Source organism: Spermophilus citellus (assembly GCF_964194105.1).
Source record: "Spermophilus citellus genome assembly, chromosome: 17".
In the NCBI taxonomy this organism is placed as follows: Eukaryota; Metazoa; Chordata; class Mammalia; order Rodentia; family Sciuridae; genus Spermophilus; species Spermophilus citellus.
Window position 1 is genome coordinate 62,235,687 of NC_138199.1, and position 16,771 is coordinate 62,252,457.

General features: G+C 40.9%; 1 protein-coding gene across 3 annotated transcripts; it reads left to right on the forward strand.

The window, feature by feature from the left end:
• The first annotated feature begins 1,604 nt into the window (after positions 1-1,604).
• Positions 1,605-16,502, forward strand: METTL2A (methyltransferase 2A, tRNA N3-cytidine). 3 transcript variants are annotated; one of them, XM_081270496.1, is made up of 9 exons: positions 1,620-1,741; positions 1,947-2,038; positions 4,086-4,444; positions 5,580-5,629; positions 8,600-8,660; positions 9,773-9,912; positions 11,661-11,767; positions 14,555-14,620; positions 15,965-16,502. In XM_081270496.1, exons 1-9 carry the CDS (start codon positions 1,632-1,634, stop codon positions 16,117-16,119), a joined length of 1,140 nt encoding a protein of 379 aa, XP_081126622.1. In that variant the 5' UTR covers positions 1,620-1,631; the 3' UTR covers positions 16,120-16,502. The 3 variants fall into 3 exon arrangements, with proteins under 3 accessions (XP_081126624.1, XP_081126622.1, XP_081126623.1); XM_081270498.1 differs by lacking the exon at positions 1,947-2,038 and having other exon boundaries at positions 1,605-1,741; XM_081270497.1 differs by lacking the exons at positions 5,580-5,629; positions 8,600-8,660.
• Positions 16,503-16,771: the final 269 nt, after the last annotated feature.

Genomic DNA, 16,771 nt, shown 5'->3' on the forward strand with positions numbered 1-16,771 from the left:
ACACTTTTTTTTGGAAATAAATGGCCTTACATTTGTCTGCTAAATTAAAATGGTCTTTTAAAGTACAAAAAAAAAAAAAAAAAAAAGGAGAAAATATGGAAGCCAGGCGTGGTGGAGTGTGCTTGTAATCCCAGTGACTCAGGAGGCTGAGACAGGAGGATCACAAGTTCAAAGCCAAGTCTTAGTGAGGCTCTGAGCAATTTAAGGAGACCCTATCTCAAAGTTAAAATTTTTAAAAAATGGGGGTGGGAGGTGGCTGTGAATGTAGCCCAGTGGTAAACGCCCCTGGATTCAATCCCTTGTACGAAAAAGAAAACAAGAAAAGATATGCAGTGGAACTGTGGAATGGAAACTCTAACAGCTTTTGATGAGGGTAGAAAAATAGCCCTTAGATGAAAGAAGATGATGTCAAAAATAAATTTAATTCAGCCACCTTATCTGCAAACAGCTGGCCTTGAGAAAAGAAAGAAATTCTTGTATTTGTATTTTGGAATGGAGCTTCTGTTCAAAACGCTTCAGAAGTCCATGAAAATAACAAAAGTACTTTGTCTTCAAACAAAGTATATGTTCTTGAGTATCTTATCTTCTCTTTTTTAATCAATCCATGTCTTTTTCTTCATGGATAGAGAGCGCCTTGGGTTTGTTTCCGCTTCTTTAATGGGAAAAGTTTCTCTCTCTCTCTCTCTCTCTCTCTCTCTCTCTCTCTCTCTCTCTCGTTGCTCTCCTTAGTTTTACCTATACAAAGAATCTGCAATAGAATACCAATGTACCATGTCTAGCACTGCACTAATTAAATAACCCTTTCCTAGGTGGTAGTGATTACACTTCTCTTCTTCTTCTCAACCAGATAGATAGATAGGGAAATTCTGTACCGGGGTTTGAACCCAAGGCAGTCCTGCTGATCTACATCCCCAGTCCTTCAGAAACAGGATCTCATTCAATTGCCCTGGCTGGCCTCCTCCCATCTCAGACTCCTGAGAAAATGGGATTACAGCGTGCTATCGCCATGCCAGGCCTTATTTTATATTGACAGCCTATTTCTAGACTCTTGTGAATCAACTCGTAGTAGTTCGGGAAATAGAAATGTAAGCTGAAAATGTATTAATACTACAGACTATTGGTATGTGAGTATTACGGTCCCCCACGCCCACCCCCGAAGGGGACTGAACCCAAGCCCTAGATCTTGGCTGTATTAAACCAGGCTACAGATTGTTTAAAAAAAAAAAAAAAAGGTGCTGATGGCGGAAGTGGCGCTGGCTTGTCATTCCAGTTATTCCGCGGCTTGCTACCTTCCTCAGTTCTCCGGCTATCAGCTCCACAGTGAGGCCACGTATCCTCACTAAAGTGATTCAAGATTTTTCCTCACAACTTAAGTGGGGAACCTGGTAGGACCCCAGCACTGAACTGGGGCTCAAGAGGGATGTCTCCCACTTTGTTCACACCCTGCCCGCCCACCAGCAACCCGTCGGGAAGAACTACTCCGCTCGCACCCTTTCCGCGAGCTTCCTTTCGCCTACTCCTTGGCCGCCCCGCCTCCCTCTTTTCCCGCCCAGGTCCCGGGCGTCCAGGAAGGGGCGTGGCCCACAGGGGTTCTCGCGTTACGGAAAGAAGGCATTTCCGGCTCCGGTACCATGGCCGACTCGTGTCCTGAAGGTGTGTCGGCCGCCTTGGGCGGGAAGAGGCAACAGTTCGGCTGCCGGTTCTTGAGCGACCCAGCGCGCGTCTTCCACCACAATGCCTGGTAACTGCCCTGCCTCTCGTCCGGCCTGCGGCTCGCCCCCGTCCCGCCGCTCCGAGCGCTTGGAGAAGCCCCTGACCACAGGCCACTAGTACAACTGCCCTGGCCGTGGCGCGCTCCTCCCGGGAAGACGCGCTTCCCGGACGGCGACTGACCCTGCCCGCAGCTGAAATGAGAGGCCCCTAAGCTGCCTGTTTGGTTTTCCTAGGGACGATGTGGAGTGGTCGGAAGAGCAGGCCGCGGCGGCAGAGAGGAAAGTGCAGGAGAACAGCTCTCAGCGGGTGTGCCCAGAGAAACAAGGTGCGCCCGGGCGGGCGTCGGTGGTTGGTATCTCAGCCTGCGTGCTAGAGAACGTGACTTGCGGAGAGGCCAGCGAACCGCAGCTGCCAAGGTCCTTGGTTACTGGCCTGATGAAGAACTCGGGAGTAGACGGGAGGGGGAGGGAGGAACAAGAAGGGAAAAGGCGCTTTTTAACCTAGCCTTATTGGGGGCATAGAGCATGTTAACTTTAGGGTTTCCTTTACTTGGGGGAGGACAACTTATTCTAGCAATTGAGTTTTTAACCTTGTTGACTAGTACTATATTGATGTGGTTAATCTTTGGAAACTATATATAGTACATTATCTTAGTGAATGTACTTTCTTCATGATTTACATGGTGCTTGAGAGTTGCCATTGAAGCTAGATTTAAGTGAACAGATTTTAAATATTGTTGGGAAGGAGTAACAGCTAGTATTTATGTATCTTTTCTTTTTTTTTTTTAAAGAGAGAGAATTTTTTTAATATTTATTTTTTATTTTTCGGCGGATACAACATCTTTGTTTGTATGTGGTGCTGAGGATCGAACCTGGGCCTTATGCAGCCAGGCGAGTGCGCTACCACTTGAGCCACATCCCCAGCCCTGTATCTTTTCCTTATGGGATGGGTTTGAGGACTTAGAGCTTCTCAAGGAAAGATGCATGAAGAAGAATACAGAAGTCTGGCCAAGGGAAAACAGGTCCCTCGTTGGAGAGTAGGCAAAATTAACCTAGAGACTAGTTGGTCCTATGTCCTAAGAGACAATTGATGGTCCAACTAGAAATTTGAGAGTAATGCCCATTAAAGAGTTCTGTACAATAATAAAAATATTCCAATTACAAATTATTCACCCAGCATAGTTTGACAGGCTAGGTAAAGCAAGGTAGAGTTAAAGGGATTTTGAAAATCATGTAGTACACTTCATCTTTATACAGTTACAGAAAGTTTAGCTGAGTGCAGCAGTGTGCACCTGTTATTCCACTGCTTAGGAGGATCACTTGAGCCCAGGAGTTCAAGGCCAACCTGGGAAACATAGGAAGATCCTGTCTCAAAAAGAAGGGGGCGGGAAAGAAGCTTGGACTACAGGACATTAAGTGTTTTCCCAGAGGTAAGCTGTCAGTAATATAAGTGAAGGGACTAAAATCCAATTCCTTACTTTAAAAAAAAAAAAAAAACTCCCTACACAAGTTGGGACCTTGTATTGGCAAAGAAGTAAACAAATCTGAGACTGCCTTAATCACTTTAAATGTTTTTAACTTTTTCTTTTTTGTCCTGCAACCTATACTGGCCTCAAATTTGCAATCCTTCTTCCTTAGCCTCCTGAGTAGCTGGGATTACAGGCATGAGCCACCATGCCCAGCTTCAGTCCAAATTTCTTCCTTTAGTCTCTTTGGTTCCTCAAAACCCTTCTCACCTACAGACATTTTTATGTTGTCTATTTTGAGCCTTGTTTCATTTTTAGTTACTAGTAATATTGAATTCGTATCTGGACTTCACACTCTAAAGAACCAGAGAGAGAGTGACATATTTAACAAAGATCTGCTGATTACATAGGTAACCATTGAGTTTACTTGAACAACCCAAGATCCTGGGACATTTAGTTTGTAAAATAAAATATTTAGAGGGGAAAGTAGCTGCCCACAAATACTAAAAAGTTGTTATTTTGGCCCCAAGAAACAATAGGATCTTTTTACTAAAAGTGATTGGACAGATATTTGCTTGTGTGTGTGTGTGATGCTAGGGATTTGCTTAATTTTAGAATTTTCCAATACTCAGTAGCCATCCAGAGACATGAAAGGAGAATGATAGGTAGGAAGTTCCCTGTGTGATGGTTCCCACAGAAATTAAACTCCCTGGGAATGACAAATCAGGGGGATTTGGGTATAATAATAACAGAACTAAATTACCTCAAGTGCCTTCAGCTCTGTGACTATGGCTGTACATGTGGTTACTTTTAGTGTAAAATGATATTTAGTGAAACAGGATAATTGACATTAGATAATATAAAATATTTGAGACCTGACTCAAAATTCTTTCTTGACTCTTTACAGTTGATTATGAAGTCAATGCCCATAAATACTGGAATGACTTCTACAAAATTCATGAAAATGGATTTTTCAAGGATAGACACTGGCTTTTTACTGAATTCCCCGAACTGGCACCTAGCCAAAATCAAAATCACTTGAAGGATTTAATGTTGGAGAACAAAAGGAATGAAATCTCTGCATGTAGAAGCAGTGAAGATGGACATGGATTAACAGTGGGAGAACAACACAAGTGTTCTTCTAGCACCCTTGAACATACAGCACAGGTGTTTTCTGTGGAGGAGACTGTAACACAGAAACTCAGTCACCTGGAAATTTGTGCTGATGAGTTTCCTGGATCCTCAGCCACTTACCGAATACTTGAGGTAACTTCCTTTAGGTTCCTGTTAGTGGACTTAGTGAAGCTGTCACATTGTGTACACAAAATAAAATAGAAAGCCTTACCACAAAAATGACTCTTATCTGATGAAGTTGACTAAACTTGACCCTTATATTGGCCTGGAATTGCCTGTATTTTTTGAACTGGAAAGATGTTTAGATGGGTATTATAATAGAATTTCACAACAAAGGAAATATACAGTCCACTGAAAGCTAATTCTGGAGCTGGTTGGCCTTGCAGTTGAGTCCTGTGGTGTGACTTTGTGTGTGTGTGTATGTTGCTAGGGACTGAACCCAAGGCCTGTACAAGTTAGGCAAGTGCTTTACCACTGAGCTACACCCCTACCCCCTCTCTGGAGAGATTTTGGACAAGTTCCTGTGCTTCCCAGAGTATTGGGATTTGTTGCCTCTTGGCCTCCTCATTGTTAGGAAGATTGAGATAATGTACATAAACATACCAGAATAGTGTCTGACATGTAGTAAGCCCTTAGTATCAGTATATGCTTGCTGTTTTTATTACCACAGGCAGTGCTGTATTTAGGACAAAGTTAATAAGGTATCCTTTTTGTAGTTTTCAATTCAGTCTGTTTTTCCAGTAATGGTACAGTGGAACTCAGTAGGAAAATATTTTTATCGATGGGACATTTGCTAGGACTTAAGAAGTAAAGATAGCAAGATGTGATGATACAAGCCTGTAATTCCAGCTACTAGGGAGCCTAAGGTAGGAGAATCAGAAGTTAAAGGCCATCTAGGGCAACTTAAAAATAATTTTTTTTTTTTAAAAAAAGGATCAGGCGATATATCTCACTGGTAGAACACTTGCCTAACATTAATGAAACCCTAAGTTCCATTCCTAATACTGTTAAAAAATAAATAAGGTAGCCTATGCCCATATTCTAAACCAGCTCCCTTCTAATGAAAGCCCATGCTCCTGTCTTTTATGGCTACCTCTTTAAGAAGATCAAGATTAAATAATGTAATGGGTACTGTTAAGCTCTAGTCACTATACCTTCCCTTGTACAATTAGCAAAGTTATTTATTGATTATTTAGCTTTAGAGAGTTAATGGTTTTGTGAATATTATTAATAGCTTCTATGACTAATAGCTCATTTCTATCTCTAGGTTGGTTGTGGTGTGGGAAATACAGTCTTTCCAATTTTACAAACTAACAAGTAAGTGTATTGTCAAGTGTAACTATATGGCAGCAAAGAGGACAAAGGTTGGTGGTCCCTTGTTCTTTTAGAACTCTTATTGTATTAAACTGTCAGCAGTGGTTATCCAGAAACATGGATTACAAGGAATTTAGGTTTCAACATTCTCCATTTGTGAGTCGTTTAATTTAATTTGATGTGTAAGCTACCTTTGTCATGGGGGAAACTAGATTTAAAAACCTGTTATAGTGTTAATATATAGTGTTTTCTAAGATGCTTAGAACATGTTCATTAATCTATTTCTCTGCCTTCCTGACCTCTGTAACAATCACTAGATTATCATTAATCCCTGAGTAGAGTTGAGAAAGCTGACCTATCTCCATTTCTGATATAAACTCAAATATTGCTGTACTCAGAACCATTCTCACACAAGATGTGTGTGCTGTGTTCCACATACTGACCAAATCTCCAACTCCAGTTGTGTTCTTGTAATTCAATTCTGATACTGTCTACCTGGAGTTAGCGTCAGATTCCAAAAGACTGCACCCCCCACTTCAAATGCCAGTTGCAAATATGGGCTTTCCACATTTTTTCCTGTGTGCTATAAATCTGGGAACCCACAACATCCTCCTTGGGTTTGGTAATTTCTTAGAGTAGATCACAGAACTCAGGGAAATACTTTATTTACATTTACCTGTTCACTATAAAAGATATTATAAAGTGTACAGATGTACAACCAAATGAAGAGATATATAGGGTGAGACCTGAAAATCCTGAGTTTCAGAACAGCCCCAATGGAATTATGGGATGTATCTCTTCCTCCCATACACCCCCAGCCTGTGGATGGGTTCACCAACCCAGTAGCTCAGCAAGAATCATCCCCACCTACCCTCCATCAGGAATCTTTATAGAGCTTAATATCCTTCCCCTATTCCCTTCCTGGCAGGTTGGTAGGGAGCTAAAAGTTAGAACCCTCTAAATCACTTGATTGAGACAGTAGATAAGTAGGTTTGGGTTTTTGTTTGTTGGTTGGTTTGGGGTTTTTTGTGGGAGTTTTTTGTCTTTTGTTTTGGTATGGTTTTTTGGTAGGAATTTAACCCAGGGGTGCTTCACCTGTGTGTGTGTTTATTTGTTTGTTTAATTATTTATTTATTTTTGGTGCTGGGAATTGAATCCAGGGCCTTGTGCATGTGGGGCAAGCACTCTATCAACTGAGCCACATCCCCAGCCATTTTTTATTTTTGAGACAGGGTCTCATTAAGTTGCTTAGGGTCTTGCTAAATTTCTTGAGGCTAGCCGTCCACAAATCAACTTCTTGCCTTAGCCTCCCAAGTTGCTGTAATTACAGGTCTTCACCACTGTGGTTGACTAATCACTTGATCTTTTTGGCTACCTAGGGGCTCTACTCTAACTTTAGCATAAATTCAGTGTGATCCCAAAGAGACTAATTACAAATAACATGAAACACTCCTACCACTCACAAAATTCCTATAGTTTTAGAAACTCGGCTTAGAATAAAACTACATCTCTTACACAACTATTCTCAAGCCACAGGTGGAAATGACATTCTAATTCCATATTTTCCAGTAAACCCATTGTTTCTCAAAGGTTCTATTTAATAATTTGCCAATTTAGCACATAATACTTACTAACAGGATTTAGTGACACATTAACCTCATTAAAAACATGTATCTTGGGTTGGGGATGTGGCTCAAGTGGTAGCACGCTCGCCTGGCATGCGTGCGGCCCGGGTTTGATCCTCAGCACCACATACAAAGATGTTGTGTCCGCCAAAAACTAAAAAAATAAATAAACAAAAATTCTGTCTCTAAAAAAAGAAAAAACATGTATCTTGGAGTTGAGGTGGTGGCTCAGTGGTAGAATGCTTGCCTAGCATGCGTGAGGCACTGGGTTTGATCCTCAGCACCACATAAAAATAAAAAAGACAGGGCTGGGGTTGTGGCTCAGCGGTAGAGCGCTTGCCTTGAACGTGTGAGACCCTGGGTTCAATCCTCAGCTAAGTGAAATAAAGGTATTGTGTCCAAATACAGCTAAAAAACAAATATTTAAAAAATTAAATAAATAAAAAGACAATAAAGTCCATCAACAACTAAAAAAATATTTAAAAAAACATATATCTTATTGTTAGGAATTGATAAGAAAACTTATCATGACACACTGTTAGTAATCCACTTCAAATACAAGTAAGACTTTCTTCAATAATTATGGCCTTGGGCTGGTTGTGGCTCAGTGGTAGAGCCCTCACCTCTCACGTTTGCGGCCCTGGGTTCGATCCTCGAACCACATAAAAGTAAATAAATAAAATAAAGGTATTGTGTCCAACTACAACTAAAAAATAAATATTTAATAATAATAATAATAACAACAATAATTATGGCCTTGCTGGGCGCAGTCATGCATGCCTGTAATCCCAGCAGCTCAGGAGGCTGAGGTAGGAGGATAAATTTAAAGTCAGCCTCAATTTTGCGAGACCTTAACTCTAAATAAAATATTTTTAAAAAGGACTCAATAGTTAAGTGCCCTGGGTTCAATCCCTGGTACAAAAAAAAAAAAAAAGGAATAAACACGGGGATTTTATCTTGTTCTTTTTTGCCCCAATATCTAAGATGATGTCAAGCAAAGTAGACTTTCAGCATTTGACGAAGGAATTAAGTATAAGATGTAATCTCTGTCTTCACACCATTCACTGCGTAGTGGAGCCAGCTTGTAGGCACAGATGTATTCCTAGCTTGGAGAAAGTTCTAAGGAAGCTTAGCAGAAAGATGCAGGAAGGCTGCCATCAGGCTCAGCTTGATTTGAAGGCAAAGTAATATTTTTAATAAATATGTGTTGTAACTAATAGGTACGGTTTCTTTGAATGAATGGTACAGTACTCTGCCACTTGATACTTTATCTGCTACAAGAAAGAAAATAGACACAGTCTATTTTGCAGCCTAATTTTTCTGTGTTTTTTTTTTCTGCCCATTTCAGTGACCCAGGCCTCTTTGTTTACTGTTGTGATTTTTCTTCCACAGCTGTGGAACTAGTCCAGGTAAGTGCAGTGGCTCATATCAGGATTTTTCACTTACTAAATAAAGTGATGTTTTGGCACTATGGCCTAAATAAAAGATTTAGTGAAACAGCCTGGTTAAGAGCCAGGTATACTAAATACTGAATCTGCCACTCACCAACTGTAGAACTTAGAACAGGGCTCTTCACCTTTCCAAACCTATGTTCACCAGAATGACCGTCCCAATTCTAAAATCCCAGAAATAGTCTGATTTATTCAGCCCTGCTTAGAAATCTATTCACCCTGTCTGATTCAGCTGTGATCCATGGGGAACCAAGTCACATTTTTGGGAAAAAGGGACATGGTTGGGTGCAGTGACTCACATCTATAATCCCAGAAACTAAGGCAGCTAGGATCACCCCTAGGATCAATCCCTAGTACCATAAAAAAGAAAAAGAAGGTACATGGATGGGGAAAATACCCTAGGGTTTGAACTAAGGGGTGCCCTTAACACTGAGCTACATTCCCAGCCCCTTTTTATTTTTATTTTGAGACAGGGTCTTGCTAAGGTGCTGAGGCTGGCCTTGAATTTGTGACTCCTACCTCAATCTCCCAAGTTGCTGGGATTACAGGCATATACCACCACTATATCCAGCTTGGAAATAGTTAATCTTGTGGCTCAAGATCACTTAAATATACTTTGTCTTTCTTCTTATGAGTTTTTTGGTCTCTTGATTTTCTTGGCATTCTCCAGTCCCCAGATCTAACTTCATACCTGACTGGTGTGACAGTGCATCAGAATAAAGAATAAAAGTAGTCAGAAATACTCCTTTTAAAAGCATCAGTTTGGGGACTGGGGTTATGGCTCAGCACTAGAGTGCTCATGTAGCTTGTGCAATGCCCTGGGTTCAATCCTCAGCACTGCATAATTAATTAATTAATTAATCAATCAAAGGTATTGTGCCCAATTACAACTAAAAAAATTAAAAATATATAATTAATAATTTTTAAAAAGCACCAGTTTGAATTGCACAGGATCTTCCCTATCTGTTTTACTAGAAGTAGGTTCCTCTGCTGGAAGTAATAGCAGCGACAAGCTGATCTCAAGTTATGCTCACTTATTCTGACCCATTTCTTTCTCCGCCTGTGTGCAGACAAATTCAGAGTATGACTCTTCTCGTTGTTTTGCTTTTGTTCATGATTTCTGTGATGAAGATCAGAATTATCCAGTGCCTGGGGACAGTGTTGATGTCATCATTCTCATATTTGTTCTTTCAGCAGTTCTTCCAGACAAGTAAGTTTGTTGGTTGGTTGGTTGATTTTTTGTTTTGTTTTGGACTGGGAATTCAACGCAGGGCCTCATGCATGCAAGGCAAGCACTCTACCACTGAGCTCTCCCCCAGCCCTTTTTATTTTGTTTTGAGACAGGATCTTGCTAAGTTACCCAGACTGACCTTTTACTCGAGATTCTCCTACTTCTTCCTCCCAAATAGCTGAGATTACAGGTGCGCAACACTGTGCCTGGCTCAGACAAGTAAGTTTTAGGTCCTTTAACTAGTAGGCTAGCAAAAAGAAAGTTTTGGTCAGAAACCTTAAATTAAAAGTTCTAAAATTAAGAAGGTTTTTTTATGTTCTAATGGACATGAAGAAGCCATACCATCTGTGATTGATTTGTTTGTTTGACACCAGTGCTTAAATACTAAGCCACATCCCCAGCCCTTTTTATTTTTTATTTTGAAACAGGGTCTCACTATGTTACCCAGGGCTTCACTGAGTTGCTGAGGCTGGCTTTTAGAACTTGTGGTCCTCCTGCCTCAGACTCCTGAGTTGCTGGCGTCACAGGCATGCACCACCAGACCTGGCTCAGAAATTGTAAGTTTTTAAGGAAAGGACTTCATTTAACAAACAAAAACAGTCTCAGCAGGCACAGAGGCATGCACTTATAATACCAGTTTCTCAGAAGGCTGAGGCAACAGGATCACATGTTCAAGACCAGCCTCAGCTCAGCAGCTTAGTGAGACTGTGTTTCAAATACATACACATATGTATATTTTTTGTTGGTTTGTTTTTGTGGGGGCGGGTACTGCAGATTGAACCTGGGATACTTAACCACTGAGCCACATCTCCAATTCTTTTGAGATAGGGTCTTGCTAAGTTACTTAGGTCCTTGATACTTTGCTGAGGCTGGTCTTGAACTTGGAATCCTCCTGCCTCAGCCTCCTGAGTTGCTGGGATTTACAGGCATGTGCCACCACACCTAACTCAAAATTTAAACAAGAACTGAGACAGGGCTGGGTGGGGTTGTGGCTCAGTGGTAGAGCACTTGCCTAGCACGTGTGAGGCAATGGGTTTGATCTCTGTCACTACATAAAAATAAATAAAATAAAGGTACTGTGTCCATCTACAACTTAAAAAAAAAAATTTTGAGATGTAGCTCAGTGATAAAGTGTCCCGAGTTCAGTCCCCAGTTGGAGGGAGGGAGGCCACTGGGGACAGTTTTTGCATTGAAAGATCTCAAGTCTAATGGGGTAGTATATGACTTGCTAGCAGTCCCCACATTGTTTGGTCAGGGCTCCCAAAGAGCCACAGGAGTATAGAGCACAACAGTCAGGCACTGTGGCTCACACTTATAATCTCTGGAGGCTGGGGCAGGAGGATAGCAAGTTCAAAGCCAGCCTCAGCAATTTAGTGAAAGAGACCCTTCCTCAAAATAAAAGCTAAAAACAGCTGGGGATATAGCTCAGTGGTAAAGTGTCCCTGGGTTCAATCCCCAGTACTACAAAAAATGAGTAGAGTGGGGTGGCAATCCCAGGCCCAGGATAAAGTAAGCCAGATGGAGAATATGGAACTTTGCTCACTACAGAGCCCTATGGCAAAGCAGGCTTTCTTTGAGCTTCTTTAACTGAAGCAGAGGCAGGGGAGCTATAATTTCAGGGTTGATGTGTCCAAGTTAGGAAGTCCACGGGCTTTTAGGGATATGCGGCAGGGAAAAGGAGCCCTTTTCCTAAGGAGGCCTAATCTTTCTTCCCTTCTTCCCCTCAGGATGCAAAAAGCTATCAATAGGCTGAGCAGACTTCTGAAGCCTGGAGGAATGATGCTTTTGCGAGATTATGGTCGCTATGACATGGCCCAGCTGCGGTTTAAAAAAGGTATTTTGCCATTATTATTAAATGGTGTTTTTTTGTTTATTTGTTTTATTTTTGTTTTGGGGGGTTTTATTATTGTAGAAGATGGGCACAATACCTTTATTTTATTTTATTTTTTTATGTGCTGCTGAGGACCAAACCCAGTGCCTCACACAAGCAAGGCACGCTCCACCACTGAGCTACCATCAGACTAGACCTAGAGGTCAGTGGAAGGAGACTTCAGAATTAGAGCCCAGTTTGTAAGCCACTTGATACATAACAAGGAAAGGGATGATGTTTACAAAAACTTTTAATAAGAGTTTTGTACAATCTGGGTTTTAGGTCTTTTAAACCAAAATAACTACTTTAAAAGATATTAGATATTTGATTACATAAATAACATTAAATTTAGTATGATCAAAGATGCCATTGAAAAATTAGAAGAGGCTGGGTTCAGAGCTACAAGCTTGTAATCTGAGCTACCCAGGAGGCTGAGGCAGGAGGATAGCAAATTCAAGGCCAGCCTGGGCAATGTAGCAAGAACCTGTCTCAAAATAAAAATGACTGGGAATATCGCTCAGTGGTAGAGCACTTCCCTAGTGTGTACCAGGCTCTGGGTTCCATACCTAGCATTGAATTTTTTTCTCTTAATTAGAAGACAAATGAGAAATTGAGTAGATGTATTTCTAGAACATATAATAGATAGACTCATATCTATGCTCTTCAAAAGGCTGTCATGAGATTGATAAGGAAAAGATCAGTGACCCACCCAAAAAACAGGCAGTTCACAGAAGAGCATATCTAAATGGCCAGTAAACAAAACTTAGAGGAAATATTAATAAAGAGATAATTGTTTCTAACCCTCTCATTGGCTAGTTCAAAGAAAGGTATGTGCTTATTATTATTTTTTTTTTTATTTTCAGTACTGGGAATTAAACCCAGAGGTATTTTACCCCTGTGCCATCTGCCCAGCCTTTTTTACTTTTTATTTTTAAAAAGGTTTCACTAAGTTGCTTAGGGCCATGTTTAGCTGCTGAGGCTGGCCTTGAACTCAGCAACTAAGCAAGGCCCTAAGCAACTTATGGAGACTCTGTCTCAAATAAAAAGTAAAGCTAGTTGTGGTGGCACACTTGTGTGATCCGAGCAGCTAAGGAGGCTGAGGCAGGAAGATAGCAAGTTTGAAGCCTGCCTCAGCAATTTAATGAGACCCTGTGTCAAAAAATAAAAAGGGATGGGCATGTGGCTCAGTGATTAAGTGCTGTGTTCAATCCCCCATACCAAAAAATAAAGATGGTGCTGTTAACTTAATCTGGGGCTTGGGGATGATTAAAAACAACAACAACCCCCCCCAAAAAAATATGTATATATATATATTGTTTTCATCAGCTAAGTCTAGCATACAGAGCTAAGAATTACATGTTCCCTAAACTGGAAATCCATATACAACAAAATGAAATTAAACCTCTCTCACCATGCATAAAACTTAACTCAAAAAGGATCAAGGACCTAGGAATTAAACCAGAGACTCTGCTTCCAATAGAAGAAAAAGTAGGCCCTAATCTTTATCATGTGGGATTAGGCCCCCACTTCCTTAACAAGACTCCTATAACGCAAGAATTAAAACCAAGAATCAATAAATGGAATGGAATCAAACTAAAAAGTTTCTTCTCAGCAAAAGAAACAATCTGTGAAGTGAACCAGAGAGCTTATATCCTGGGAGCAAATTTTTACCCCTCACACATCAGATAGAGCACTAATCTCTAGGGTATACAAAGAACTCAGAAAGCTAAGCACCAAAAAAATAAATAACCCAATCAACAAATGGCCCAAGGACCTGAACAGACACTTCTCAGAAGAGGTATACAATCAATCAACAAATATAAGAAAAAACGCTCAGTATCTCTAGCGATTAGAGAAATGCAAATTAAAACTAAACAATAAGTATTGTTGAGGATGTGGGGGAAAAGATACACTCATACATTGCTGGTGGGACTGCCAATATGGAAAGCAGTATGGAGATTCCCTCGAAATCTGGGAATGGAACCACCATTTGACCCAGCTATCCCTCTCCTTGGACTATACCCAAATCACTTAAAAACAGCATACTACAGGGGCACAGCCACATCAATGTTTATAGCAGCACAATTCACAATAGCTAAACTGTGGAGCCAACCTAGGTGCCCTTCAGTGGATGAATGGATTAAAAAATGTGGTGTTTATACACAATGGAAATTTACTCAGCAATAAAAAAGAATAAATTATCATGGCATTTGCAGGTAAATGGATAGCATTGGAGAAGATAATGCTAAGTGAAGTTAGCCAATCCCAAAAACAAATACCAAATGTTTTCTCTGATATAAGGAGGCTGATTCATAGTGGGGTAGGGAGGGGGAGCATGGGAAGAATGGGTGAATTCTAGATAGGGAAGAGAGGTGGGAGGGAAAAGGAGGGGGCAGGGGGTTAGCAATGATGGAGGAATGTGGTGGACATCATTGTCCAAAGTACATGTATGAAGACACAAATTGGGTGTCAATATACTTTATATAAACAGAGATATGAAAAATTGTGGTATATATGTATAATAAGAATTGAAATGCATTCTGTCATTTTTTTAATTAATTAAAAAAAAAAAGAATTACATGTTCCCTGATAAACTTGCAGCCCCCCTGCCTTAGCTTCCTGAATTGCTGGAATTTTACATGTGAGTTTTCATGCCCTGGTGAGAAATCAGCGTGTTGATGCACATTTGATTAGCAGTGTATTTAAAAAGTGCTTTGAAGTGTGTCTGATTTTTACCATGTCCCTCCACAGGTCAGTGTCTATCTGAAAATTTCTATGTGAGAGGTGATGGAACCAGAGTTTACTTCTTCACACAAGGTATAAAAAAGATGATCTGTATTTCCTCTAAAGGTCTCCAAGATGCCAGATATGTGCTTCAGTATACTTTGAGAAGAAGATTGACTTGGCCCCTCTTAGCTTTTGGACAGTGTTTCTCCAGCAGTTCTCCACCCCACTTATGCTGGCCTTCAGTCCATTACTTTGCTCTTTCTTTCTGTCACTTTATCCAAAAAGTGAAACTTACTTGTTTTGCAAGATTCACTTCTAGCTGGGCACAGCATCTGAGGCAGGAGGATTGTAAGCTTGACAAGATTAGCCTCCATAACTTAGTGAGAACCTGCCTCAAAATAAAAACAATTGGGCTGGAGTTGTGGCTCAGCAGTAGATTGCTCACCTCGCACGTGCAAGACCCTGGGTTTGATCCTCAGCACCACATAAAAATAAATAAGTGGAATAAAGGTATTGGTACAACTAAAAAATAAATATTAAAAAAAATAAAAACAACTGAAGATGTAGCTCAGCAGAAGAGAGCTTGCCTAAGTTCAGTCCCCAGTAGTGGAAAAGACAAGACTCATTTTCAGGCCAGCCTGCTTTGCCTTTGACACTGGGCTGTACTTGAGGTGCAGCTACTTCAGTGAGTCATTTCCTCTGAGCTCCAAGTATAACCTGGAACTGCTTTCCTCTTGTCTGCTCTGTATGCAGGCATCTTCCTTCACCAGTATTTTATGAATATTCTGTTCATGAGCCCTTTCTAAGGTCACACACATACTTTGAGTTTTTGGATGAAGTGATGAAATCTGTCCCCTAAAAAAAGTTGCTTTGATGTACACATATACAGGTTGTTGGGGTTTTGGTTGTTTTTTGGGTTTTTTGTTTGTTTGTTTTGTTTTGTTTTTGATATGGGGGATTGAACCCAGGGGTGCTTAATCACCAAGCTACATACCCAAGCCTTTTTTAATATGTTATTTAGGCACAGGGTCTCTCAAAGTTACTTAGGGTCTAGTTGCAGAGGCTGGCTTTGAACTTGAGATCCTCCTGCCTCAGCCTCCTGAGCCACTGTGATTTCAGGAGTGCACCAATACACCCAGCTTTTAGATTTAATTTTAAGGTGCTCATAAAGCCCTGGACATCAAATATACAGCAAAGAATTTTTTAAAATCCTGTCCTGTAACTTGGCTTAAAAACCCCTCCCCATCATCTGACTCTGAAAAGATCTTCCTCTGGGTTTCACACTGCCCTTCCCATGAAGTTTGGCTTCCCCAGCCTGAACATGCACTTGCTGTTATTAAGCCCCCCTCTCACAGCCCATTTAATATGGGAGGTAGTCAATAAAATACTTTTCTTCAGGGGAAAATACATAAACATCTTCTCTTTCCAAACCAGATGAACTGGACACACTTTTCACTACTGCCGGACTAGAAAAGGTACAGAATCTGGTGGATCGTCGATTGCAAGTGAACCGAGGGAAACAGCTGATAATGTACCGAGTTTGGATTCAGTGCAAATACCGCAAGCCTCTTCTGTCCACCACCAGCTGAAAGGCACCTGTTCCTGATACAGCACAAGCTCATTGTTTGGGGAGTTTTCTATAAAGTACATCTGAAGTGCTGGTTTCTTGATGTTGGACAACTCAAGAATTTAAACAAGGATTGGATGCAGTGGCACACACCTGTAATCCCAGCAACTTGGGAAGCTGAAATAAGAGGATCACAAGTTCAAAGCCAGCCTCAGCAATTTGTGAGACCCTTGGCAACTTAGCAAGACTTTATCTCAAAATTAAGAAAAAGGACTTGGGGCTGGGTGCGGTGGTGCATGCCTGCAATCCCAGCAACTTGGAAGGCTGAGGCAGGAGGATGGCAAGTTCAAACCCAGCCTTAGCAACTCAGTAAAACTCTTGTCTCTAATAAAGTGTAAAAAAGGACTGGGATGTGGTTTGGTGGTTAAGTGCCCCTGGTTTCAATCCCTGGTACCAAAAGGAAAGAAAGGTCTGGGGATGTCGCTCAGTGGTAGAGCACTTGCCTAGAGGATGGGAAGCCCTGGGTTCTGTCCTCAGCACCACAACAAATAAATTCAAATTCAAGCCCTCAGTAATTGGATTCAAGCCCTGGGAAAAATTATTTTAATCAATTTTCACAATCATGTTATGTTTATAAAGCCCATTAACATACTTTTCTCAAGTTCTTTCACTGA

Coding starts and splice junctions, on each gene's coding strand:
- METTL2A (XM_081270496.1), top strand. CDS start 1,632: ATGGCCGACTCGTGTCCTGAAGGTGTGTCGGCCGCCTTGGGCGGGAAG. Junction 1,742..1,946: donor GTCTTCCACCACAATGCCTG/GTAACTGCCCTG, acceptor TGGTTTTCCTAG/GGACGATGTGGAGTGGTCGG. Junction 2,039..4,085: donor GGTGTGCCCAGAGAAACAAG/GTGCGCCCGGGC, acceptor GACTCTTTACAG/TTGATTATGAAGTCAATGCC.